Source organism: Phaethon lepturus, unplaced genomic scaffold (assembly GCF_000687285.1).
Source record: "Phaethon lepturus isolate BGI_N335 unplaced genomic scaffold, ASM68728v1 scaffold16980, whole genome shotgun sequence".
Lineage (NCBI taxonomy): Eukaryota > Metazoa > Chordata > Aves > Phaethontiformes > Phaethontidae > Phaethon > Phaethon lepturus.
Window position 1 is genome coordinate 36,299 of NW_010512763.1, and position 26,784 is coordinate 63,082.

The 26,784-nt window shown below is 38.3% G+C and overlaps 1 protein-coding gene across 1 annotated transcript in view; it reads right to left on the reverse strand.

Annotated features, from left to right (window-relative positions):
• BMPR2 (bone morphogenetic protein receptor, type II (serine/threonine kinase)) overlaps positions 1-26,784 on the reverse strand; it is a 54,591-nt gene that overhangs the window by 19,007 nt on the left and 8,800 nt on the right. The window contains exons 5-6 of the mRNA XM_010288126.1: positions 1,732-1,842; positions 1,128-1,219 (exon numbers count right to left, since the gene is read on the reverse strand). Of these exons, the coding sequence (XP_010286428.1) occupies positions 1,128-1,219; positions 1,732-1,842 (203 nt within the window). The remainder of the gene's footprint in view (positions 1-1,127; positions 1,220-1,731; positions 1,843-26,784) is intronic.

Sequence of the window (26,784 nt, forward strand, 5' to 3'; positions counted from 1 at the left end):
GTTTTCAACAATAAGGTATCCTTTAACAGACAGACTTCCCGTTTCTCAGTCCTTCCATGTCAGTGGATTGCAAAGCAGCAGCGAGTCACTTCAAGGTACAAACCCGGAGTGTATGTGAAAAGGCCAGCACAGGTTAAGACAATTTGTTCTGCAGCACCCTATGACTGGGGGCGAGGAGTCAGCTCCTTAGGACTTAAAGAGGACAGAAGACCCCATACCAGATCTCTCCACCAACAAAGTCACTGCCTTTTCCAAGACTGCGTATCAGTATGAGTAATTTCATCTGGGCCTTTGCACGCTTCTACAATGCACATCCTTATACTCTTGTAAACTCTGCCTCAAGTACTTTTTTGTTGGCAGAGGCACCCAAGCTTCTTTGCTGATTAGTCTGCTGTCACCATTAGCCCAGACCACAACTGCATGTCTGCAGTCTGCATCTCTAGGTGTGATTTCCAATGGGCAAAAAGAAGCAAAGTACCACTCTCTGAATCTCTCAGTCATTCTACCGATTTAGAATTTCTGGCTAAAAGCTTTTAAAAATTCCTAAGTTCTACCAAGCATACCAATTGAAAGCGTAACATTTTGCAGCTTTCTGATGATACATTTAATACCAAGCTAGCTAGAAAGTTCTGGTTGGTCTTCAGTTGCCATGGAGATAAAAAGTACCCCACTGTGAAGAATGACTACGCATAAATGCACCGCTACTGAAATATACTGCCCTATCTGCAGTAAATTCTATATTCCAGTAGTGTTACTAAAGCATTTCAAATGACTACAGTAGGATACTGTACTTAAAAGCGATCAATGTTAAGCAAAAAGATGGATCTTTTGATGCAGTGCTGAAACACAGCACATTCCAATTTCCCCCATTACCCCCCAGCGTTTAGTATTTTCTCCTCAAGGCAGAACATGTTCTAGCTAATACTAACAATATTACCAACAAAACCAGGCAAAATGTAGCTGCAGCAACTTTTTTCTTTTAATTTTTTTCTTTAAACTGTGACTTAGAAGAAAACATTACAGGAGCACTAATACATTTATTTCTGTAACTATACCTGGGAGATGGTATGACCACAAGTGTTACATTGAATAAAAATGAAGATTAAGAAACAGAATTGAACATTTACCTCCAACAACTTTAGATTATCCAGATCCAATGAGGGCTCTGATGCTGCTGCCTCCATCATGTTCATACTGTGCAAACCTTGTTTACGGTCTCCTGTGGAAGGGGGTGGAGAGGGAATAAAATAGTTTCCTTTTTTTGCCATTCTACAAGTGAAAACAATACAACTTACCTGGGACTTGGCAGAAATACACCTTGTAGACAAGGATTTAACAAATAAAAAAGAATCTTGTAAAATCTTCTCGGAGTCAGTAAAATCAGCAGTGAAGGTGCTGATAGCTACAAATGTAAGCCTATCTGCTAGACAACTATTTTGATAATTGAATGTCACTGGCAATAACTATAAAGGATGTTCACAACCTCACTTAAGCTGTGTTGAGCAGAGGATTTGTTGAAGAAAAATGGGTCCCAAAATGCCGGCTTGGAGAAATCATATATCTCTCTAGACTTTTATGAAAGGGGTATCACCATAAAGTGTCAGAGTGGAGTAAGGGGAGCATTATGTACAAACGCGTAATAGGGACTGTGTAAAATGGAAGACGTAAGTATAACTTTGAGAAACAGTCAAAAGAAAAATTAAAAAAGAAAAAAGGATCATCAAACCCTACCTGCAAGCATCCTGTATCCAAAGAACAGAGCAGCAATCAAAACAGCCAGTACAGACACAGATGCAAGGGCAATAACTATAGTCTCATCTCGATGAAAAGAATGAGAAGAATCTGAATGAAAACAAGATGAAGACTCTTTAACTGTAAATTTGAAAGAATCAGCATTATAAAACATGTAATTGTTATTACAATGAGGAAAAAAATATTGTCTTCTGTGTTGTAAGACGTTGCACTAAACTCTTTTTCCTCTTAAAATCTGGGGATCGCAAAAGAGCTGATCAGCTCAAACGCAGCTGAGCGCACATTCACCAGCAGCTCTCCCCAGTCTTCTCTTGCCACCGTACAGAGAAGCACCAACAGCAGAAAGTGAATCTTCTTCCTAGCTGGCAAAGTCCAGCCCAGCCATACAAGGCCAAGTTGATACAGTCCTGCTCTGCTACCTGTGCCTTAATCTGGTTTCCTGGTATGAATCAGGTTTGTAATCTTTGCAGGTTTCTTAATTTTCTTTTTTTCCCCAGAATGAAAGTCTCGAAAAAGTTTGCGAATAATGCTGCAAATGTGATGAATACTGAATGTTTTGTATTCAAATATCAACAATATATGTTAGATACAAGTCCATTTATGCAAGTATTTCAAAATACTTCGGGGTTTTGATTTGTTTTGTGTCAGCGCTCAGATAATTTTTAGCATAATTCTCACTCCTTAATTCACAAAATTGTCAGAGACATCTCCACAGACGGCAGCAGAGTATCTGGAAACCTGAAACTACAATAAAATACTAAACAAAATAAAATAACTAGTTTTACTGAGGCTTTTTTAAAATAATATTTTTAAAACAATATCTTGCTTTTTCTCCCCCCCCAAGAGGGGGAAAAAGTTTTAATGAAAAAATTTGTTAGTGTCTTGAATGCTTAGCTTAATGCTCTCCATGTCAGACGCCAGTCTTGCTTCTTGCAGGCATATAAAAATTCAGCCACTTTAATATAAAAATTTATTACTGCAGATACTCCTCTGATGTCAGAATCACTGGAATGTGGCACTACAAGACCTCATTTACTTTGGCTTCAAAACTAAGTTTGGGAACTATGTTTAAACTTGTCTTATATATTGCTAAAAGTACTCCTTAAAAGACTGTAATGAGACCTACCTATGCTAAAACCACAAAATAAAAAATGCACACAAGGCTTAAACATTGGGTAAGTTTTTAGGTGAGACTGAAATATAATTTATCACAGTCTATACTAGCTGAATAAACTGACAAATTCACTTTTCTTGAACTGCATTTAAAAGAAATCAAACATGATTCATTTACTCCAATTCCCACTGTGGATAGACACAAGAGAACCAGGTAAGAAGACAGAGCAAATTTAAAAGACAACAGCTTCCATTTTTACATAACCATAATGGTAAGAGGAAATAATAAAAAGCTGGTAAAGCAAAATACCATAGAAAGTTTCAGCTGTGATCGAAGTATGTGAAAAATCACCCACCAAAAGTAACATGCAGCTCATATCTGATAAACCCTTTAAATAAGAGGGACTTTGTGATAATCACACCACCATCAAATTCAGATTTGTTCAGCCAAAAGAAATACCATCACTACTGGTTTTGGTAAAATAGGTTTCACTAAGAAAATAAGCTACTGCCAGAGCACTGTACTGTGGAATAAGAGTTGTGACTTCCATTGCAAGGAGGTTAAAAGATACACATTACAATTCTCATCTAAATTATTAATTCAAAACATATACATACATACATATATATTAAAAAACACATCATCATAAAGGAAAGTGTTACATCATACAAAGCTATATGAAATATTACACAAGTGTAAGAAGCTGAATAATTGGTGTCAGGGATATGCCAATTTTGACTTTCACATTTTTGTGAATGGAATATACATTTTATTGGCTTATCTTTTAAAATATATATTAAATGTGGTAGGTTTTTGCATCAGTTCAAGATAGTGCCTACATGTACTAAGAAAATGCAGGTTTTGAGGGGCTGAGCTTTTTGCTATAATCTCAGCTGTATTTTCTTTGAACACACAACTAGGGTGCAGCCATTTACAACCTTCCCAGTGCTAAATATACAGTAATCGTTTCCACCACTGCCTGCTATCTAAAGCCTAAGTCTGATCGCTCCGCTTTAGTTCTCTTACAGCCAAAGGGTTAACAGCATGCCTCCATCACGAGGACCCTCCGCTACCCTGGAACAGGATTTTGCTGTTCCTCCACTTCTAGCGTGGCCGAGGGCAAGGGCACCCTGAGCAACACGGGTTATTTAGCAGCTCTGGCTGCATTGGCACACTTGCTCTTTCTCCCCTTAGAAGCTTGTGAATGGTGGCATTATGCAGGCCGGAGAGCTACTAGAAAACATCTGAATAACAACGTTTTGTGCCCATTAGCAGTAGAAAAACATGCAGAGAAAAAGGATCCTTGCTTTCTCGTTCCTTGATGGACCATCCCCTCTGGGGCTTTTTCTCTTCAGTGGGTAGCTGTGCAGCCGCCTGGTAACCTCAAAGAACTTCCCTGGCCTTCAACAGGAAAGAATGTTTTAATTTTTTTAAAGCAGAGTTGTTTCTTAACAAATCGTAGATTGGCTTATCTTGAACCAATTTTTAACTCTTACAAACGTTTTAGAATAATGTTGTTAACATTCCAACAGCCAAGTCAGTCGTACAGCGTAAGTTACTATTGTCAGGTTGTTGAGCAACATTTATAAATTTAAGAATAAATACATCTTTCTTAATAAGGGTAACTGAACATCTCAATGGAGTGGTAATGTACACCTCAAAACAATACAAGTGAATTAAAATCTGCATGTGACCACCAGTCATTTCCCAGCAACGACAATTTTACTATCTTTTACTTGTAAATCTACATAACAAGAAAAACACAAAACAAACACAATGACAAAAAGCCCAGATGGCCCCCAAAACCCCACAAAAAGTATTGTTTCTATCTGCTCTCTATCTGCTTTGTATGACTAATAACTCTTGATGTTGTCAGATAATCAACCTTTCTTACATAGTGCAAAAAGGATATGTCACTTACTAACCCAGTTTTAAAACCCTCCAAAGCTTATCAAGACTCTTACTAACCAATTCATTTTTTCAATCCATCTCTTTCTTTGGATATATTTAATCTTTAGCCTTTTACACCTGCTGCTGACTTGTGTTTAAATGCCTAGATGAGAAATGCTAGCAAAGCCAAGACCAGATTGGTCCTCTCAAGGCATTTGCAGAGGTTCACATTTCCTCTTTTATCCTTTTTTAAGTAAAATAATACAAATTTTATATATACATATACATATGCACACAAGCCATTTTCCTCTTGGCATTATTTGGAGATGCATTTTACCTAACTCACCAAAAGTCACATCAGTGTGGGTCAATAAAAGTAATTACTGACCTTTAAGCAAGGCACTTTTTAAATAACAAAGTAAAATACACACATACACTAATTTCTTTTCATGCTTTCCTCCATGAACTTATAGTCCTGTCTGAAAGAACTACAACTCCTTAAGATTAGAAAATTCAGTATGAAAGTTTATTTGATATTACACTTCCTATCAGTAGCTCCAAATGCATCATAAAGCGCAAACAAAATTTTCTGAAGCAAGACTTGTTGGTCTGAAACTGTTAACAATCCCATCCCCAAATCAGTGGACTCTGCTTCTACAGTTTATTTACAGTGACAAGACATCTGCCCTACAGCTTCAGTATTTTTTTTGTCATGTCATAATATGATCTGATTTTAAACATGAGTAACTATCATTCAACAATCTCATCTGAAGTTTTGGGATTGCTACCAATGTTTGGGTGTTTCTTTAGTGACAAATACAAACTGAACAAAAACCAAACTGTCCAACAATGGCTTCCAATTTCAGACCAGGAACACTGGTACCTCACTATTATTCCCAAACCAATGTATAGCATAAAAAAAAAAAGCAATAGCATATGCTGAGCAGAATTACTTGCAGACTCTAGAAAATCCAATGATTAAGGAGTTGACTGCGGAGCCAAATTCCACCTACACTTGTACGCAGAAGATAGTGGCAAAGCTTCCTCAGGTTTACGTTACTGTAACTGAAAGCAGAGGTCAGCATACTTGCTTGTTTCACTGCTATTTATATGTGATATTTTTATTTCCAACTTCCACTTAGGCTCCCTGATCTAAAACAAAATCTGCCAAAACAAAAAATTAAAACCACCAGAAACTGCTATAAGGCCCAAAACACCCTAAGAGCCAACTTCTTTTCCCACTTGTATGTGAAAGGGAGAGCACCGCTCGCAGGGCTACCAACTCTTCAAGCAGCAGTGGGACGATGCCATTGAGAAAGCACCCAGCACGCACACATTTCTATCTTGAAACTCTTCTGCCAGTAATTCCGATACTAGTCAACATTTTTCTGAAGTCCACCAATCCCATCACAAAGACATATCACAGCAAACAGTATAACAGTCATCGTTTTTTTTTAAGTAAGAAAAAGAAACAAGGCACGACTCAGAACAGAGACGACCTCCTTCTGGCTGGGAGCAGCTGGTAACCAACAAGCCACCGTTCCCAGAAGCATCCTGACCTCAGCATCAACAAAGAGCTTGTTTTTGGGTTCCAAAAACCCGAGTACAACAGCTCCTGTGTACAGAGAGAATTTTGTCAAAGGTACACGCAAATAATTGAGAATGTATTTCAGAGTAAACTGTGAAGGGGAATGTTTCTAGTACTCAGAAGTGAGTCATCTGGCTGAACCCAGCCCTGCACTTCGGATATTCCCTGCAGGCACTTCTACCACATTAGGGATTTCACTCTCTTCTCTCAGGCATCACTGCAATAATAGTTTCCAAACACCTATACAGTACCTTTGGTAATTTTTTTTTTTTTTTTAATTAAGTTTCCATATTGCCACACATGGAGGTTGTCTACTGCTGCCTTCCTAACCTTCCCCAGGAATGACACGGAATGAAGAACGCTGACAGTGCTAATGCCATCAGAAGGAATAGTATTTTTCCTTCAAATTAACTTTTCCACTATAAACATAAGCTTGTAATATTAATTAATGCAAAAGTATTCCAATCCGTGCCTATGCTTGAAAAAGCTTCTTCATTTCTCTGTAATTTAACTTTCAAAAACTAAAGTCTATTTTGTATGCTTCCTGTTTCCATATTTAAAAATTAGCATTTATCCTATTACCAAAGAACATTTCGAGAAATCAGAGAAAACTGAGACAAAACCAGGTAACAACAGCCAATGGCAAAAGAGTCTGTCAACATACAGAACTCTTCCCTGGGAACGAGAAAGAGCATGTGCGATTCCTGCACCTTCCTTTCCCATCAGCAAATTCTGTGAAACCTGCAGACAGCTATCCCCCTAGTTCTCCCCACATCACTATCTTCCCTGTGTGGCCACTCCAGATAAAGCATCAACTAATCCACCACTACCAATGTTACTGCGTCAGCTGAAGCACCAAAGTCTTGTGCTTTGAAGGTAAAATATTCCAACCTGGTTGATGAACTGTGAGGAACCCACGCAGAGTTTTCAGATTTCCTACTTCACCGTTCAGCAGATTGTTGCCCGACATTCTTACTAAACTTACAAGGATGCAATGAATGGAATGGGAAATGAGGAGAAGGATGGATAGTCTCCTCAAAGCTGTCCTGAAAACACTCAACCACTTTATTAAAGGTGCTACATCACGATGGCCAAAGAGCCATCCCTGGGACACCACAGAGATCACTGTTATGATGAGATGTCTTAAGACAGCCATGAGAAAAGGCAGTGAGTGTTATCCAAGTTGAAAAACTAGGAATCCCATGGGAAAAAAATTTGATTGTATAATTAAGGGCTATATCACAACACAAACACACAATGAGTTAGCCTTAAAACTGTGCAAGCAATGATGTTGTTTCCTTCTAATCTGTAAATGTTTGAATACAAAACCTTAGGCTTTGAAATGTTGTTTCAATGCTGTATATTTATATGGGGGTGATCATATAATAAAGGACATTTGCACATAAATTGCCACCAGATCTCTATATTGCTATTAAAGCTTTTCATTCAATTTTTAGAAATCTGCCTACTCTTCATGTAAATGACTCACAGCTGTGTATCTGTCACACAGTAGTAAATAACTCTGGAAAATATATGTGTGTGTTTAAGTTTAGATAAGCATTGTATAAAAACATTTTAGAGAAACACACAATTATTATATATAATGAAAATCAGTTTTGAAAATAATTACCTATGTTCCCCCTGAAATTTTCGTATCAATATATGAGAAGCCAAGTGGTCTTACCACTGATAGGTACCAAATATTAATATTTATTTAAATTGCCATATCAGCAACTAAGTAGCAATGTTCGTCTCCAATAAATACGGAAAACACCATCCTTTAACCTTCCCAGCACAACAGTAACATCTGATTCTCCAAAACAACTACAGCTGTATGGACTCTGATCAAAGCCAGTGAAATTACACAGGGACTCAAAGATCTGCCCATACAGATCGCTTTAAAAAGAAGCGGAGCCTTCACGCCACCCTACAACTATTTCTTTGATGTGATAGATTCAATATGTTCATTGCCAATCTGTTGCAGAAGTTGCTTTTCCATTACGGAATCTTAATGATACTGAGGATGAGATCAGAAGCATGAGGGAAACCTCACGGTTCAGTCACCAACGCAGCGTGAGATGGAAGGCTGAAGTGTGGGGGCAATCTGGCCCTCAGCTGCAGATGACTGCAAATATGCTCTGCAGATTGGAAAAATGATTTTTCAAGTATAATTCATTCTACTTGCTTTTAAAGTCACAGTTTTTTCACAGTGGCCCTGCACAACTTTCATGACAGCGATAAGATCTCGGTCCTTTGAAAAAAACATACAATTAGCAATTTTTTCCAAGGGCCCCCAGATCTCTATCACAATCTGTTTATCTGTTCCATCTACACATAGCTTATACCAAACAAGTCCTAGGAATCTTCCAGACAGTGTAAAATAAGCCCTCATCCCTTACTGCATTCTAGCAGCGCATTCCAACCAAACCAAAACACCTCATCAGGTCTTTTTTCTTCTCTCTTCTGGACAGTAATCAACGTTTCTTTCCAACCAACTGACCACTACCTCATTCCTGATCCACTGTCCCGCAGCTAGAGTTCAGTCTTCATCATGCGAGAGCAAATGACCAGAAAGCCTCCAATATAAACACTACGCCAAATTCGCTCAAACTATTTTAGTTAAATCCTAAATTCATTCACTGCGGGGAAGAAAATGTGAAATAAATAAATAAATAAAAAAGCAGAGACCTTGGAACAAAGAAATATGTTAGCAGCCTTTTAGATACCATGGACATATGTCAGACAAAGCCTCCGATATAAACACTACACCAAATTCGCTCAAACTATTTTAAGTAAATCTTAAATTCATTCACTGCAGGGAAGAAAATGTGGAAAAAAAAAAAAAAAAAAAAAAAGCAGAGACCTTGGAACAAAGAAATATGTTAGCAGCCTTTTAGATACCATGGACATATGTCAGACTTTCATATATGCAAACAAGAATCCCAATCACGGAGCCTTCTACACCACTTTAACTAAATGCATTTAAACCCACATTTTAGTTAAGCTGAAACAACAAGGTCAGAATAGCTTAAAGTTACATTCTACAGACCTCTGCAGTGAACTCCAGCAGGAGGTATTGCCAGCTTTCCATTAAACCTATGCATAGCTGAAAATGATTAAAGAAAGAAAATAGCATTTCCTAAACAACTTTTGCCATTCACTTAAGCTTTTATACATGCATGTTTTAAAGCAACTGTTATCCTAATACTGATTTATGAGCCTGTAAATTTGAAGTGAGGCTGCATCCTTCTGTAAGTGCTTGACAAATTATTAACGAAATTAAAATCCATGCCCAAATTTTGCAATACAATAGTATAAAAGGTAAATATCTGATATCTATCAGTGTGACCACCTTCAATACTTAAACCCAAGTTAAGGCAAGGAATACTACTTCACGTACAATTTTTGGAGGCACCTGAATGCACAGTAAAACATCTATGGAGGAGGACTGAGCACTCAGTGCACCGGCAGATGAAAAGCACAATGGGAACTGTATTTTTTGTAGGAGATGGTGCAACATTCTTTAACAAAATAATCCTGCCAACCAGTAACTCTAAGGCAATTTTCTTTCATAACTGAAAACGGATGTGTTTTCCCTGGACTTAAGAGCAAATCCCTGGTTTCTAATCTATTGTCTTAGATGAATTAGAAAATTTGCACTTAGTTCCGATCATTCCATTATTTGAAGAAAAGATTTAAACAGTCACCAGTATGTTTCCACTTTGCACTTAGCATCATTATATTTGACTGATTTTAACTTTTTATATAAAATCTTATATACTAATTGTCATGAAGTATCCTTTGTGACGCATCTTTTCATGTTTTTCTCCACATCAGGGGAGATAAAATTTTAATTCATTTTTCACATAATCGCATCGCTGTACAGAATCTGGGCTGTAAAAAAGCACCAGGCTCTCACGAGACTTGCAGTAGTATCACGACCTGGCAACAACGCACCAGAGATCCCATTTGCCTCCTCAAAGAACGCCTCAAAACATCATACAGCTTGGGCTGTAAAATTTATTTTCCATAACATGCTCCAGAGGAATCCTGCTACAGCTAGAAGTCAGTCATTTGTGATGGCAGAGTTTCAGTGGGCAGATCTCTCTCTGAAAATCGGCTGTCAGAAAAAGCAATTTGGATTTGAGCTTTCTGGGCTTTGTCGCAGACAGGAGGGCTCCCTCGCTGCCCCTGCGGCCAGGCGGTCCGAGGGGTAGAATCCCTTCCGGCGCCTCCATCCTCCTCTGGGACACCGGCTGCCACCAAGCACCTGATCCGGAGCCAGGCTGTGGTATTAGATTTGCCTTTTTTGTTTGTTTTGAAAACTGAAGGCTGCACTGAGACATGAAACTTAAAAATTAAGCCTGTGTGGTAACTTCTTTGGCAGAGAAATAGGTTATGCAAACCTTAACGGCTCTTTCTTTGATGACTAGATACAGAGACATGAATTAACAGCTTGTCACGTTTGTACAGAAGTAATTCCTGAGCTGATAAAAACCCAACACAACTTCTCTTTCTGCCTTTTCTTCTGTGAGTTTGGGCATCTATAATTTCTAACACTACTGAATAGACCTTTATAACCACAATGCATGTAAAATGAATAGCAATTCAAGAATAAAACCAAATTTAGATTATCTTTATGAAGTTCCCTGTATACTGATAAATACTTGGTTACTACAGAGATAAAAGAAATACGTTGCTTCTATAAGCAAACTGCATTTGAGTACACCTCAAACTTGCCTTCAAGCTTAATGGAAAGCTAATTCAGGCACTTAACCACATACTGAGGACATCTTCTATGTTGAAATAAATAGTCAGAAAAACGTTTTTTAATAAAAAGGCTGGAAAAAAACGTTTACATTATCCCTTTATATGGATCTTGGATCAACGGATCCTCCTCCTTGTCAAACCAAACAGTAACACCATTTTAACATAACGGCACTCTTCCAGCCTCTGTAAGAAACTGGATCAAAAAATGCATGTGCTGCGACAGAAAAACACGAGTACTTCAGAAAGCCTCTTTAAAGCCATTTTAAGTTATTTTAAATCCAACAGGCTCAATAGTTAAATATTTCATGTTTGTAATGTTCCCAGGCACTAGAAACAGAGTCCAAAAAAATGACATCACAACACTAAAACGCCTGTTTTTATATGGGTGAGCAAACAAACAAAACCCCCCAAGCCCTCAAATCTGTTAGAAAAGGCAGCTCTGATCCCACGTGCCTGCATTTTTCATGTCTTTGAGAGCTCCAAAGCCCAGGAATGCTGTCTACCAACCAGGCGTGCCCCCCTCGCTCCGACAAACCCACGTCCCCCCCGCCATGCCAGCAATTTCCTCAGCGAGAAGGCTGAGCCAAGCCCAAGCAGTGTGGGGCGGCGGGGCCTGTCCAAGCAGGCGCTTGCTGGGTGCACCCTGGAGGAGCGGCGGGTGTCTCTGTTTATGGCCGGCGGAGCCAGCTGCGGCGCAGGGGCGCAATGCTACTTCCGCGCGCCCGCCGCCAGGTCTGCACTGCCCACTCCTGCATGGGCAGGTATGCGGAGGACTAATGTCCTGTCAATTAAGCTGCACACCTTAGACTGAGGTTCAAGAATATTTTTTTTTCCTGTCAACATTAGCAACAGGTGATGAAAAATTAATTTGTTTAATGGACATGATCGTATGGAGTATTTATGCCAAAATCATTTCCCTAAACATGCAACAAAATCTGAATTAGAGCACAATTTTAGGCAAACAACCTGGTCAAGTAAAAACCCAAGATCAATACAAACGGACAGGGCAAGAACGAGTTCTGACAAAACCTTCCATTAAACTTCTGGTCTACGTCCTAGTACTTCAGAGCTAATGTCTTAAATCAGCTTAATACTGTAATCCTCAATTGTAGCCCGTATTTTAGTACTAAAACTTAGTTCTTCCCACATTCTTTAATTCAAGAACATTTTTCTATACTCCTAGTACAGCTCAGTATAAGTGTGCGTTCTTGTATGTAAAAGGTTTTGTAATTTTAGATTTGAAGGCATGTGTTACAGAGCTATGAGTTAAACCTGCCTGACATTTTAGAAACATCCATGGTTACTAAAGATCGTGTTTGTCTGGCTAATGCCAATTCAAATAACACCTGTGGTATTCCAAAAGGTATGCATCTGCTCCAGCTCTTCCTATCATGGTTCAGAAGGACAAAGTCTAAACGTGAAAGTACACATCCCATTTTCCCATTAATCCTCCTTCATACTCTCCTGTTTTTCCCAGTCATCTTCTCTACATGGCCACATAATTTCTAACTTCCACCAGATTCTCTTTTTAGGACTTCAAAAATACAGTGTTCTTTGTAACTTTATGATCACAATAATCATTACATTTCTCTACCCCCTAACATCGTACTGGTCAGTCTTACCAGATTAAATTATTGTTAGAAGGAATTGAATGATGAAGCAGAAAGTGGGAAGTTGGGGCCAGCCAAAAATCCCCCTCTTGTCTCACGCCAGGGCCCCCGAGGCAGGCAGTGAACAGTATCTTCCCTTCTTTTCCTCAAGACCTTTGGTACTCTCATTCAGTCAGCGTCAGTGTCTCAGTCTCTCTCTCTCTCCCATTCCTCATTCAGCTCCCATCCAGCACAGCGCCATCACTGAAGACACTGCTCTGCCTCTGCTGCAATCCCCTGTGTCCACACCAGTGAACGGAGGAGGCCAACGGAGCAGCTGAACCTCTCCTGGTTCCTGCTGAAAGCCATCTCCCCTCACCAGCTGAGAGGCCGTAGCAAGGTCTATTTTCCTCTATCCCTGTCCTTGCTTCAGTGGAGATTCAGCTGGCTTCCAGGCAGGAAGATCCTCCTTCTCAAAGATATTTCACAGACATGAGATGCAGCTATGTGGGGACATACTTAAGCAGAAGGAAATTACGGACAGAAAAGGCTGTGGGAACCTGACAAGTCCAAGAGAGCAGTCAGGAGGAGACAAAGGCATGGCTAGCACTCAGCGGGGCGGAAGCTGAAACAGTGAGAACAGCCCAGTGAAGAGAAAGGTTTTAACCTCAGGAGGACCCCAGCAAGATCAATAGCCTCCACTGACATGCAGCTTCTGTTTCCAAGGTGTCAGCTGGAGTGCCCTTCTCCAACAGATAACTGCACCTTGTATGAGCGCACACGAGGGCCTATGTTAGATATGTGTAAATGCATTTTTTTTGTTTCCTAACGGAAAGAAAAATTTTCCAGCGCTGGAAATACAAAGCAAAGAGAAACTCGGGTTCTGCTTCCAGCTCTGATAGAGAGTAGCCTGATCTTAGGCAGGTTACTTTGTTTCTTTGTGCTTTATGTTAGCCAGTTATATAATGGGAAAAACAGTACCTTCCCTAACTTCAAAGGCTATTCTGATTATTTTAAAATAACATGAAGATGAAAAAGGCAATAATGATAAATAGTAATCCTTAGTCTGCACTTATGCAAAATCCTTCTACAGATCTAAGTACTTGATTTCAGATGAAATACAGACATCGTTTGATGTTCATTTCTTGCAGCACAAGTGCCAAGCATCCCTTGCCTCCTACTCCCAGGTGCCTGTTCCAGCCCAGCGGTGCCCTGGCAGCTGTGCTGTACAGCTGCGGTTATGCTGAGCAGGGAACTGGGTACGAAAGCCAATGGGCGAGACCATGGCAGGGGAGGAAGGACGATATCTAAGGCAACACCCCTGCCAAAACAAATGATACATCAATCAAGTACGAAGGCCGGTATCAAAGCTATCAATTCGTGTTACACTGTGGGTATATAAGAAATACAGCTGACTTCACTTGTATAACATGTTCTGTCTGCCCTACAGTAACAAACTTGTCTCAAACCAGGAATAAATATTTCAACACAAATCTGAATAGGTCACAGGGAGACATTTCATAATCCTATGGAACTGATTTTCTAACAATGTTGGAATCTGCATGATTGCTAGATTAATTTCACAAATTGAATAAAATATTTACGTATTGAATGATACAGGTTCTGTAACTGTTCTAAGTTTAAACATATTTTCAGTGTAATTAAAAATTTTCTTAGATCAATCTCTGAAGTTGTCACAGCCTTGGGTATTGGTTTCAGCTGTTTTAACGACACTGTACAATGAAACTGTAAGCCCAAGTGGTATCTTCACAAGACACTTATTTACACAAATACTGTAGAAATCAGAATAGGAAAAGCAGCCTTTTAAAAAATGAATACAAAGAAGGCCTCTGTCAATCTGATTGACTCAAATCCTGAGCATACCATGAAAACCTGTTAAATGAATGGCAAAAACCTCAAATATCATTAAAAAAATAAAAACCTTTTTTGTGAAACAACAACATAAAATGAAACTTGAGACTGACTCCTTCCTGACAGGTGTTCCTGCTTTAACATATCACAAAATACAAGCAGTCGTTGTCAAGGTTTTCAAATTACTCTTCTGGTTCCCAATTGGACACCATCAAAGCATTTCTAGATTTCAGCAAAGGTGCTGTGAAACTTGCCCACTTTTAATACAGACTTGTTTGGTCACCCAAGATTTAAGACATCCCCAATCACTAGTCTGGAATTTTTTGCCCATGGTTCTCACACTATTCTTAAAAGAAATCAGATTTAGGAATATACAATTCTATAAGCTCCATTAAAGTGAAAATGCATAACCAGGACAAAAATGAGGATTTATGATTGCCAAGTGAAAGGGAAAACTTCAATCAACTTTACACTTTCAGCCTGCAGCTTGGTGGTTGGGGTTTTTTGTTTGTTTTCCTTACTTATCCCTTCTAACAATTTCCAGGTAATCACCTCAGTTATGCCTCTGAGTAGGTTCTGTCCTATTATTGTTTTAGAAAAGAGTTGTGTTCCCCAATCTATCATTTCAAAAAGGAAATCCAAGTGTTCCATGATTTCTATGATGCTTACAAAATACACTTTTATTCTTCTTCCTAAACTTCCCTTTGCTGTAAGATTTCAAATCCAGGAAAGGTCCGTCAGGAGCCCAGTCTACCACAATAATGTAGCAAGTGGTCGAGTACTTGAGCACATTTCTAACAAACAATTAGAATATAGGTACATTACCAGCTGTAAGCTGATACTGAAACTTCAAAAGGCATTTGCAAGTACACATTTGCTTCTCCAGAAGAAAAAAAATTGCAGCTAACAGCTCCTACCTGGTAACTACTTAAATTTACAGTAATCTAGAATGAATGGAAAAGCCTGCCTTCCGACCTCATTTCAAGGGCTCCATCATAACACAGGCCACCATCGTGCCAATAGCACTTTTGGGAATAAGACATCACTACTGACATAACCCATTACAATGATTACAAATACATTAAGGCAGTGAAGAAATGAATGACATGCTTCTGGCATCACTGCGGCACTGAACATGCTAGGCTATTCGTCAGGTCCTGCTTAAGCAGAAACTGAAGATGACTAAAAGTGATCATTTCAATTCTTTTACAGGCTTCTAGAAAAATCTCCAAGTTTACCAGTTTATGTGCATCTACCAACTCCCTCCTAAGTTAGGATGTACGTGTGCAGGCATAAAATGAACATGTCTTTCATGAACATTCAGGTGACACATGATCTCAGCTAATTAAATATTTAGCACTACACTCCCCCATACTATAGGAAAACTTCTGTTCCACGGCAAACATAACACAGTGACCACACAGCCAGACTCTTACTAAATGCAGGACTGTGCTCACCTCCACTCCCTACTCTGTGTAGTCTACTACAGATTATAATACTACACACTAGCTCAGTGTAGGAACAAGTTCAGCAGACTTGGGGGAAGCTATTCAGACTAGTATCTTTCATACCTTATTTCACTCGGTCTATTATGGAATATTCAATGAAATAAAGGATTCACAATTTATGAGTTTTTCCCGTTAGCAAAATTTAACTATTATCGTCTTCATAACAGTTATCTAACACCCTAACACTATTATGAAAACTTTCTCCCCACAGTAGAGGTTGATGTTTTCCGTTTTAATTAAAATAGGTGTGTTTTGGGTTTTTTTAAGTCCCATTTAACTGATCTGTACACAATTGGGAAAAATAATGTTACCATACCTGAGCTATATGGTTGAATTCTCAAATTAGTTTAAAACCTTTCCCTCTGTGCACTCTCTCCCACTGCCATTACACACTAAATATTCTCTTAGTGCTGGACAGAAGTTGTCTCCTATTTAAGCCTCCAAATCTGAGCAGGGTTAGCCCACATCTTCCTCGGCACTCTCTCATTGGGAGTGTGCCTGTACAAGCACTGTTTGCAAGAGCTGCAAGGCCTGTGGACAGCATCCCTCCCAGAGCTCTTGGCACAGTGCTCAGGAGATGTGTAATGCTTCTGGTTTACAGTGTGTATTTATTTCACCCACACACATTTTTAGTTTGCTCCAAAGATGCTATGAATGGCTCCGCAGCTGGGAGTGTCTAACATAGGTGTGTACAGCGTTCTGCTCACCCAAGCCTACGTGTGTGGTGGTAGACGCTTCCCAGCTTCAACTGCGCAGTTAACAAGCGCACAACTGATCTGCTGACAGTGCTGATGAAGGCAGAGGAACTCAAAAGTTACTCTTCAGGGTCATTAAAAAGCTTTTTCAAAAAACAGTTTAAATATTTTCTATACGTTCATCTATCACTGACTTTTGGTGGTTTTCTGGGCTTTATTTCGCAGTAAGTTTTCACCAGGTTTTCTCTGCTTTCCCACAGCATCGCGGAGCAGCAGCGTCTGGACGTGCATTCAAAGGAAGAACATTGCTAAGCATAACTCACTGTGGCTCAGTTAGCATCATCCATTTTGCCTTACTCACTGCAATTATACCCTCAGAGAATAGAAATGCAGGAAAACAGAACAAGCAGTTAGAATATAACCAATATGTATTTGCTGCAGTTTAGATGTCTGCTTTTCAGGAGTTCACATCGATGTGAATGTGGATATTTTCCACCTTTGGGGGCTATTTTGTCCAGTTTTTTTGTTGGGGGTGGGAGAGTGGGGGGGTGTGGTTTCAGATTTTGTTTCTTTGGTTGATTTTTTTTGTATGTGTTGTTTTGTTTTGGGTTTTTTATTTAAACCTCCCATGTCAAGGGGACATCTATATAAAAACTCTAGTTGTGTTTTATAACATTTATAGTAATTCATTGGGGTTTAAAGCTCTATTTCTGTGTCCCACATCACTATTTTTAGAGGGGTTTTTAATTAAAAAATTAAATTTTTAATGCTTTAATTGGAGAAACAGAACTACAACCAAGCAACAATGGTCTTAGTGGCTCCATATAGGTGGTCCAGCTGTCTAAAGCACGTATCAGCCATGTATTCCTTTCGATACACACATCTAGTCTGTGAACAGACTGGGAGACAGGGAACTACTGCTCAAAGATAAATGGAAAATAATTTTTTTTTGCATAGGAAAAAAATCACTTTGCTAGAGCTCCAACACTCCTATTTCCTGTCCAAGTGTTATAAAAGTGAGAAGTGCTTTTTATACAGGGTGCAAGGATACCTTACCCTTGCTCAAATTTTATATAGTTTTGAAGTCAATACAAATGTCTGGAACAAGGAAAATATTTACAGGCCTGAAAGCAGTTTCTAAATGAGCCTCATGGCATCAGTCTAAAGGTAGGCAAAAATCCAGGCCAAATTCAAAAGCTGTCTAATGTCATCGACAGACACCTTAGAAACTTTTAGGAAATAATTGGCCTAATGCCAAGAAACATATATGCAACATTTCATAGGCTCAAACTTTAAAATAAATGCAGAAAACTGCAGTGCTGAAACATTGAATCCACCTCACTGGAATATTCAAAGGAAATTAAAAGAACTGGATCACAAAGTCCTATTCGGTCCCAATGCAACCTGGTATTGGATGTCTTAGAAAAATAAGACCTTCCTCAGACTTCTCAGAAAATGTCAAATCTCTCCTTCTACTCTAAAACAAGGGAAAAAAAACCTAAGGCACAAGAAAAAAGCTAAGGCAATAGAAAGTCTTCACACTTCCTTCTTTCAATATCTTTCCTTGCCCTTAGAGATGAAATTTCTAACTTCTCCCCTTTATACGTATCTGTATAGCAAATGTTCTTCCATGAATCAATTTTATATGGAAATACGCTACGCAAATTAACTGAAATAAAGTAAAACTCATGTAAGTTAGATTTTAAGACTAATTAATGTATTGAGTTCTTTCAAATTATCAAATGTGTTACAGAATAAATAACTTAGTATCCAAAAAAACCCCACTGATAATCAAAACAGACTTCTGGGAAAGAAATGTATAGACTGTCTACACGTATCTGATGATGTTCAGTATTTAGAAAGATCCACACCTACTCTGATATTGAAAGCATAGAAGCTAAAACAAACAAACAAAAAATTATTCTTCAGCTTTCTAACAGCTGGCATTAGAAGTCAGATTTCCTATGACAAATTCACTCCCAATGAGAACTGCAACAAGGGGAAGTCTCTGTCACACACAAAAATAGACACAACACTCAGTCTCCCAACTCCAATGCTTAGGTATTAGTGTCCATAACAACACAGCACTGTTCATTTTATTTATTAAATACAAAAGGGCGAAAATAATAATAATGATAAATGGTATACACCAACAACAGCTATTTTAATACATAAGGAAAGAACATTCCCAAATCTATCATGGCAAGAGAACAAAACTGCAATGTGACTGGGAAGAGTAACACCACAAAAACTTCAAGCTAAAACGAAAAGGCACAAAGAAAGACTCAGTACGGGTACACAGAAGTAGTTATGGATTAAGGAACTCTACTCTTTATATTTCATGCAAGTGTCCTTATAACATTTTCAGGAACTCCTCTCACCCTAATCTGCCCTATTAACAACAGTAAGTTGCCTTGGTAATATAAACACCACAAATATAAATAGACTTTTGGTATCAACTTGAATCTCTGTTTGCTTAAACGCCTTTCAATAGTACAATTACATTCATGGGAATCTTCATCAAGATTTTAGTGAATATACTGTCATCATCTCCTGTTTGGACAGCAACAATAGGAGTTATTTGGTCTTGAAAGCAACAGCTTTGGAAAAAAATGGCAATTGGTGTACAATCGGGAGTAACATGACCAGGAGCACACTGACGCGATGCTTTCCTGTCTGCGTTGGTTCCCCTGGATGCTCTACGAACTCTTTTGTTTTTCAAGCACATAGTTGCTGTTAGCCAGAAAGCCAAAAGATCGCCTCAGATCTCTGCCACTTTAAAACAGCCCCGACAGCTCAGTTCTTCAGAAATAATGTAGACATCTACAGCCAGGATGACACATCAGGAGTTAGATGCCCAGTTACGAAACTTCACATTCAGAATTACAGAGTTAGTCACAGGTTCGCAACTCGCACACCTGAGGCACTTACCTGAATTTGCCATTCACTTTGTTAGTAAGAAGGACCTACGTCTTTCTTTGTAAGGAAATCAGATTTAAAATCCTGATCCCCAGTACCCATCCACACACAGAGATTTTGTCCGATAGAAAAGGAAAGAGACAAACTATAGTTTACATCAAGTACAGCTCCTAACCTTTTTTATACTCCCAATAGAAGATATTCCAACAGCACAGTTGTGAAAGCAATTAAAAAAAAAAAATCACATAAAGAACAATCATTTAGTGCATATATACAAAGACAAGCACATACAGTCCCGAGTTCAGGCTTTGAGTGCAGTGCCAGGAAGCCAGACCCGACGCAGCAGCCGAGCCGGCGTGGTGCTGCCCCACAGCTTTTGCTCTCCGGCTTGGGGGCAATGCAGCACGCTCTGCCCACAGCCTGCTCTGCACCAGGCTCTGCAGCAGCCGCCTGACACCTAACTGAGTTCCAGATGTTTTAAACGCTTTGTCTAAAAGTAATCCAAGTGTTCTTAGAAACAACTTATCACATTGTTAAAAAAACAAATGCTCCTAAGATTGTGCCAGATTGAAATATCATCAGTGTTTTACCTCCAGACAGTGTCCTCTCTGAAGATGTGCTCTATGCTATATCATAAAGAAAGGAGCCAGAAATCAATGTTAAGTAATGTATTGGATTTTCAGGATCACAACATTTTCCAGATAAAGAAAAAAAATTTACTGAAAAAGGCTCAAAAAGGAACAGTGATTAATGACCAACTCTGAAGAGCCAACATCTTTTAATCGTCTGTCTGGACTTTCAGTCTCCTCTGAGGAGGCCGAGTTCCATCGTGCTGAGCTATGGATGCAACTCGGGTAAGGCTGCAGAGCAGCTGGGCTAACAGAGGGCTATTCTGAGTGTATGTCAAATGCCAAGAACCTAAAGCTTTCTTTCTAAATTGTTTAAGTTCCAAAATCAAGGGGTAAAATGTATTGGACAAAACCATGACACAGATCAGATTTTTGTCAGTAAGGTTAGCACACAGGACAGAAACAAGTGAGGTTTGTTGAAGATGTCTTATTAAGGAGCAAGAAAAAGCAATGAGAAGTTTTCCATGATCTAAACACTATTCTGCACAGATGAGCTTAATAGTACTGAACAGCCAATAACAGACCCAATATTTGTAAGTGCTCTTCTGTTCCTCACTTAACAGTTCCAGTCCCAAGTCTGCCTCTTGCTATGTCAGTAGTCTGCAGACAAAGACTCTTCTCACCATTACTGTACTGGGACAGACAAAACTGGTGATGGGGTGTGCTGGGAATTTATTAGTAGTAGCTGGCGGCACCTCGCAGTGCTTTCTAATTGAACTTTGCAGAGTTCTTGTTCCTTTTAATCTTAACTGCATGCATTTCAACATTGTTAAAGAAAAACAGAGTAGAGCTGTGTTAAAAATCAAATAGGAGGAACACTACCAGGGTAACATTGCAGGAGAAAGGATATTATGAGGAACAGCGTTCTCAGCAAGCCTAGTAGCTCCAGCCTGCCCAGGTAGATACTGCTGTAGCATTTTGAAGCTAATACCCTCTGTCAGGAGCTGCAGCAGCAGAGAAGCCTGTGCACAGCCATTTCTGCCACGAAACCTTTAGCATGACAAGACAGGGAGAGGGGGATATCAACAAAGCAGATGTGAAAATAAATGCTGTTTGAAAAAGCAAAGGGATAGAGACAAGTAGAACATCCAGAAACCATAAATAGTATTTTAATTTTGCTTGGTAATGGCTACAATATACACTATCTTGGCAAGTTCAGTCAGTATACTTTGTTGAGGAGAGCTAACTAACCATATTCGCAAGTCTTCAAGGGAGAAATGCTTCCATGGTGGTGTAGTCTTAACTCATTCCAAAATGTTACGATTTACAGCACCCAGTCTTAATATTTTTGGGGTGGGTGGAACAGTTATCAGGACCCTATTACTATTACTACAGCAGAAAACCTGTCTATCTAGAATGTCCCCAAAAAGCATACTGGTATGTCAACCTGCCTTCCAGCGAGCTCCTACCTATTTGTCAAATTATCTGGGTTGTTAAACAACAGGGTAAGATTTGTTTAGAATAATGTTGGTATTGTATACGTTGTATACATGTATTACATTGCATATTACAGCATCTGAATAAAGACATAAAAAGTGTAATATCCTTGTCTGTTCTCCATTTTGCCTCGAGATGAGGCAAAACAATTCCTTATCTACCACCTTTTTTAGTTACAGTCCAATTTTCCACTAATGCATTCTGAAAGAGTGCCATTCTTATGAGCCTTATCTACTTTTGCCTTGCGTCTATAAGGCATTTACAATAAAGCTCCGATGTGTATTGTCACAGCAGATATCTGCTAATTATAACATTGAATTTACTGTACAATATGAAAGTCAGACAACACTCAGCATTCCCAGTAAATGGAAAAAAATATATTTACTATATTTGTATTACCCAAAGATATCTGTAGATATTTAAACTCTTAGAAGTGCATAAAACATACTAACTATAAGCAACTAATTGCCATCAGAGATGCTAATTAGTGCCTCAAGAACTGCACACGATACAAGAACTGTGAATCACCTATTTATAGATCCTAGTTGGCTTAAAATATATGAGGTGGTAAAAACCACTGATGATATTTCAGAAAACAGGTGTTTCCTTTCTTAATTCTAGACCTTAAATGTGAATAAAATATTTTCTGTGTAGTACTAGATATATGCAGGACACTTCAAAGATTACAAAGATGCAGATCAGACAATTATATCAAATGAATAAGCTAAAAGTTATGTTCATATCTACTTGAAGAATTGAGATCTCTAGGGACTCTAAAGTAAAATTTTTTTAGCCCTCTGCAACAAAGTACAACTTCACAAACGCACTACTGCAATGTCAAGATAGAGGTAAAATCCCCCTTTGAATGCAAAAAACTCTTTTTTACACTCCATCAGATTTTTAAAAGAACTTTGCAAAGGTCCTTGTTCTCAGACCTCCAGGTCATAACACAGTACTAGTTCCTGCTGGCATAGCTCTGCAGTTACCTTGTACAGCTCTCCTATCAAGTGCGCTCCAAACAGAAGTTTGACAAAGCAATAGGGAATGTACTCATAAAAAAAAACAAGAGGTCTTTTTTGGCAAAAATAATATTTGAATTGTTTCTCCTTTTTCAAATAAACACGTTTCTTTTTCTTTATTTAACACAGTTTTTAGCATTTGTGGGTTTGCTGCATAACAGAAATTTAAAAACATTTCCAAAACATTTCAGTCTCAGTGCAAGTAAAACACTCCAATTTCATTTTCCTGATTAAACGTTTCTGTAAGAGAAAAAAATTTACAAGCAGAGTTTTCTGTCTAAGTAGGCTTTGCCTTCACAGCTAACATTTCCTATTCAGACTCCAATTGCACATCAAAGCTTTACTTTTAAATTCAGTAAAGATGCAAGTTTAACCTCAGGAGACTATGATGTCTTAGAAGTTAAAACATTAAGTGCTGCTACCAACAGTCTTTAAGAGATTCTGCTTTTGATATATCCATTTCTAATGAGAATCACTGAACGGAAGCTACTCAACAAGTATTACCAGGTATCCTGGGTGACTTGCAAAACCTTCCACCGATTCTACAGAAACTAAGGCTTTCACTTGAATTTCTATATAACCTCCTGTAATAATTGCTTTAATACTTTGTTACCTCCCTGCAACACCTTTCACTTCTACTTTTTCTCCCCCACATTAATCCACAATGTATCACCGTTCCCTCAGTTGCAACAACACAATTAATAGCCTTAATTAGCACACATTTTCAAAATGTTATCACTAACTATTTGTAGGAATGCACACCCTGTGTCACAACCCCCTCCGCAGTTAATTAATTTCCTGTAACTAGACAAACAGCAAAAAAATAAATAATACAAGAATTTCTTTAAGCATGCCTTAAATTTCAGACAGAAAGGCAACTGAATGTTCAAGAAAATACACATTTGTCAACAGCTGGCCAAAAATCAAAAATATTTCACCATTATGTCAGTATCTTAAAGAATTATTCCCAAGGAAAACCCACTTTTCATTTTTCCCCTCTGTTAGCTGCTCCACATAGAATCTCTTTTAACAGAGATACATATTTAGAAATCTCCATGCACATTCATCTGTACCTCCATCAGCAGTTCAGCACCTTCTTTTTCTACAGCGCCGTAAAACAACTTCCTGGGAGGCACGGTATCGTCTTCATGCACCAAATACTTCGCTGTCTCAAAGTAAACTTTTCTTTTTAAAAGATGTTAAGGCCCTTAATTACTGTCTTAGTATTTCCTCCTCTGCCTTATAATATAGTGAAGGTACGTTAACGACGTATAATGCCTTATCTCTTCACTGAAGGGAAAACGTGCCTGCCTGACTCCCTATCATTTCAAGGGTACAAGTTTTAATCCTCGTGTGGATCAGTCCCGCCTCCATCTTGCAAGACAGAAGATCTGTTACATTGCAAAGGTTTATAATTTCCCCTTTGCTATACATCCAAATCACCCGAAAAAAAAATATAGTGCAAGTAAGGAAAAACGCTTATTTACAGAGCATTTTCTTCGATTAGGCTGATCAGAAATGAAAAACCAGCTCACACACTGGCTAAAAACTTAGCTGATCAGGTACTGCAAGCAGAACCCAGTGGAAATAAATGCATTTCAATCATAAATGAATATCGGATGCTGGTCTCCAGAAAAAAGCAGTCCAAGATAACAACTGAGAGTAAGCAGGGTTACAACTTTCCAAAATGAGCCTGACATGATCTAATTCGGCTTCAGTGGGAGTTAGATTGGGCCATGTGCCCACAGCAACATGAGTCTAATTGCTGCTTCTCAAAAGCAATAGTTAAATGAAAACTGTCTATTACTACCTTAATTAACCTGACCCAGCCATATACATTCTTTTTTTTTTTTTTAAATGGCAGCTTTCCTCAAAGTTTCCACAGAATTCTGTGAGCACTTAAAGACAGACTTGTATATATGTATTTTGTATACGTAGCAAGAAGGCTCGCAAAGAAAGGCCAGGCTGTTACACTGGATAGATAAACTTGTCTACCAGTGTTTTAGAATGAAGAATACCAGCTTCCTTCGCTGTGTGAGGCAGTTTCTTTATATCCAAATCTCAGTGCTCTTATTTAATATAAGCTTCTAAATCCTCTAAAAATTGTAGCCACCATTTGTTGCTATGAGAAGAAAATCCCACACCATTTCAACAATAATATATTCCAGTAATGCTCAACTGTTGCAGACAGGGATTTTTTCCATGTATCATGCAAATACATCACCTGTCATACAAAAGTATATTCTTAACACTGAGTTGCTGTAAGATTAATTTATTGCAGTGCCAGGAATTCAGCCTTGAGGAAAAAAAAAAAATTTTAAAAATGGCTTTGTTGCTTTCATCTTGATGTTATTTCAACCTGAATGTATCAGTACAGCAATATATCTATGACCAATGAGGAAGATCATTTACTACTTTAGCTACTTAAATTCTATTTAAATGGCCATTATGAGTGATTGTAGAACTAATGAATTTGTCTTCAAAACAGTCTCAGAATTTAGGAAGCATTTTGTAGGCATAAGAGGCAGATATTTAACAACTCTCAAAATAAATATTTGACAAAGCCAATACAGTAAACACACATCTCAAAACATTTACCCAGGAAGCCATAGTTGGTCCTTTTTAGGTTGGGTTAAGAGTATATGCACCTACTGGCTAAAGTTAAGATGGATTCCTCCCCCTCCCCCCATTTTTTTGTGAGAACAGAAGACAGAAGAATAATGAATCTATCCATGAGTGATATAGCAAAGCATAAGAAAGTATATTTTTTCCCAAAAGTGCATGCTTAGGTTGAGGATGAGAGGTTGTTTTTGAACCTCTGCATTTCAGTAGCTCCACAGGCAAATCTTCAGATCTGAAAGAAACACCATTCTCCAACCTCTACTTCTCCTGGCATCAGGAAACAGCTATCTGAATCTTTGCATTTTTAATACCTCCAGACTGTGGACTGTAAACTACACCCCATCCTACAGCATTTCCAAAATTCTAGCCGGAGGGACTAGCAACGAACAACCACTGAAATCTGCCTGGATTATCTTTAAGAGAGAAGAGAAGAATATTATGACTACTCAGATGTATGACTCTTAAATTACCAGCTGTACATTAAGCAGCAGGAAGGATTAAATTTAAGGCTTCCAGAACCTGTTGGTTCTTAATCTTCATTTTCATAAAAGTTTTGTTAGAAGGTAGGATGGATCTCTTGCATTTATGCCCTGACCAAGTATGAACTAAAAATAAAAGATATTCCATTCTACACAGATATGGTTGTGAGATAAGCATGTTTTGACATCCTAAAACACAATGACATAAAAATTAAGTATAATATTTAAGAAAATAATTGCTATATTTTATGACACCAATAATTTGTTATATCTAACATGTATTAAGATATTAATTAATTTACTTTTAGTCTTGCTGAATCATTTATAGTCTAGCTACATCTTTCAGTATAAAACAAAAGATTTGCAACCAAATTTGCAACCTACAAAAAATTGCAACCAAAAGATCTTATAAAACATTTTTTTTATTCCTCCATTATTTTTCTGGATGGATTTAGCTCCAGGGCCTAACAGCATTCTGCTGTTTCCACAGAACCTTCATATAGTTGCAAGGAAATATTTTTAAAAGAACACCTACACTTTTCCTTAGTAATGAAGTTTTAAGCTGACTAGGCTAATCAGTAGCATTTTCAGGTTCTGTTAGTTTTTAAACTATAGCTGAATTATTATTATTTGTTATTCCAGGAACTTTTTATTTTGGGTGATTTTACTGGAAATCAGCAAAAAATAATTTATAGTTAGCTGTTGGCTGAATTCATCAGGCTTCACATAATTAACCATACACTAGTCACACCTCCTTTGAAATTTATAGGATCATAAATGCAGTTCTAGGAGGCCACATACCTTACTCTCTGTCATTCGAGAACTATTCAATTTACAACATTTTTAATGCCTTATCAAAAATACAGATGAAATAGTGCTCTTACAGTTCACGGGCTATACT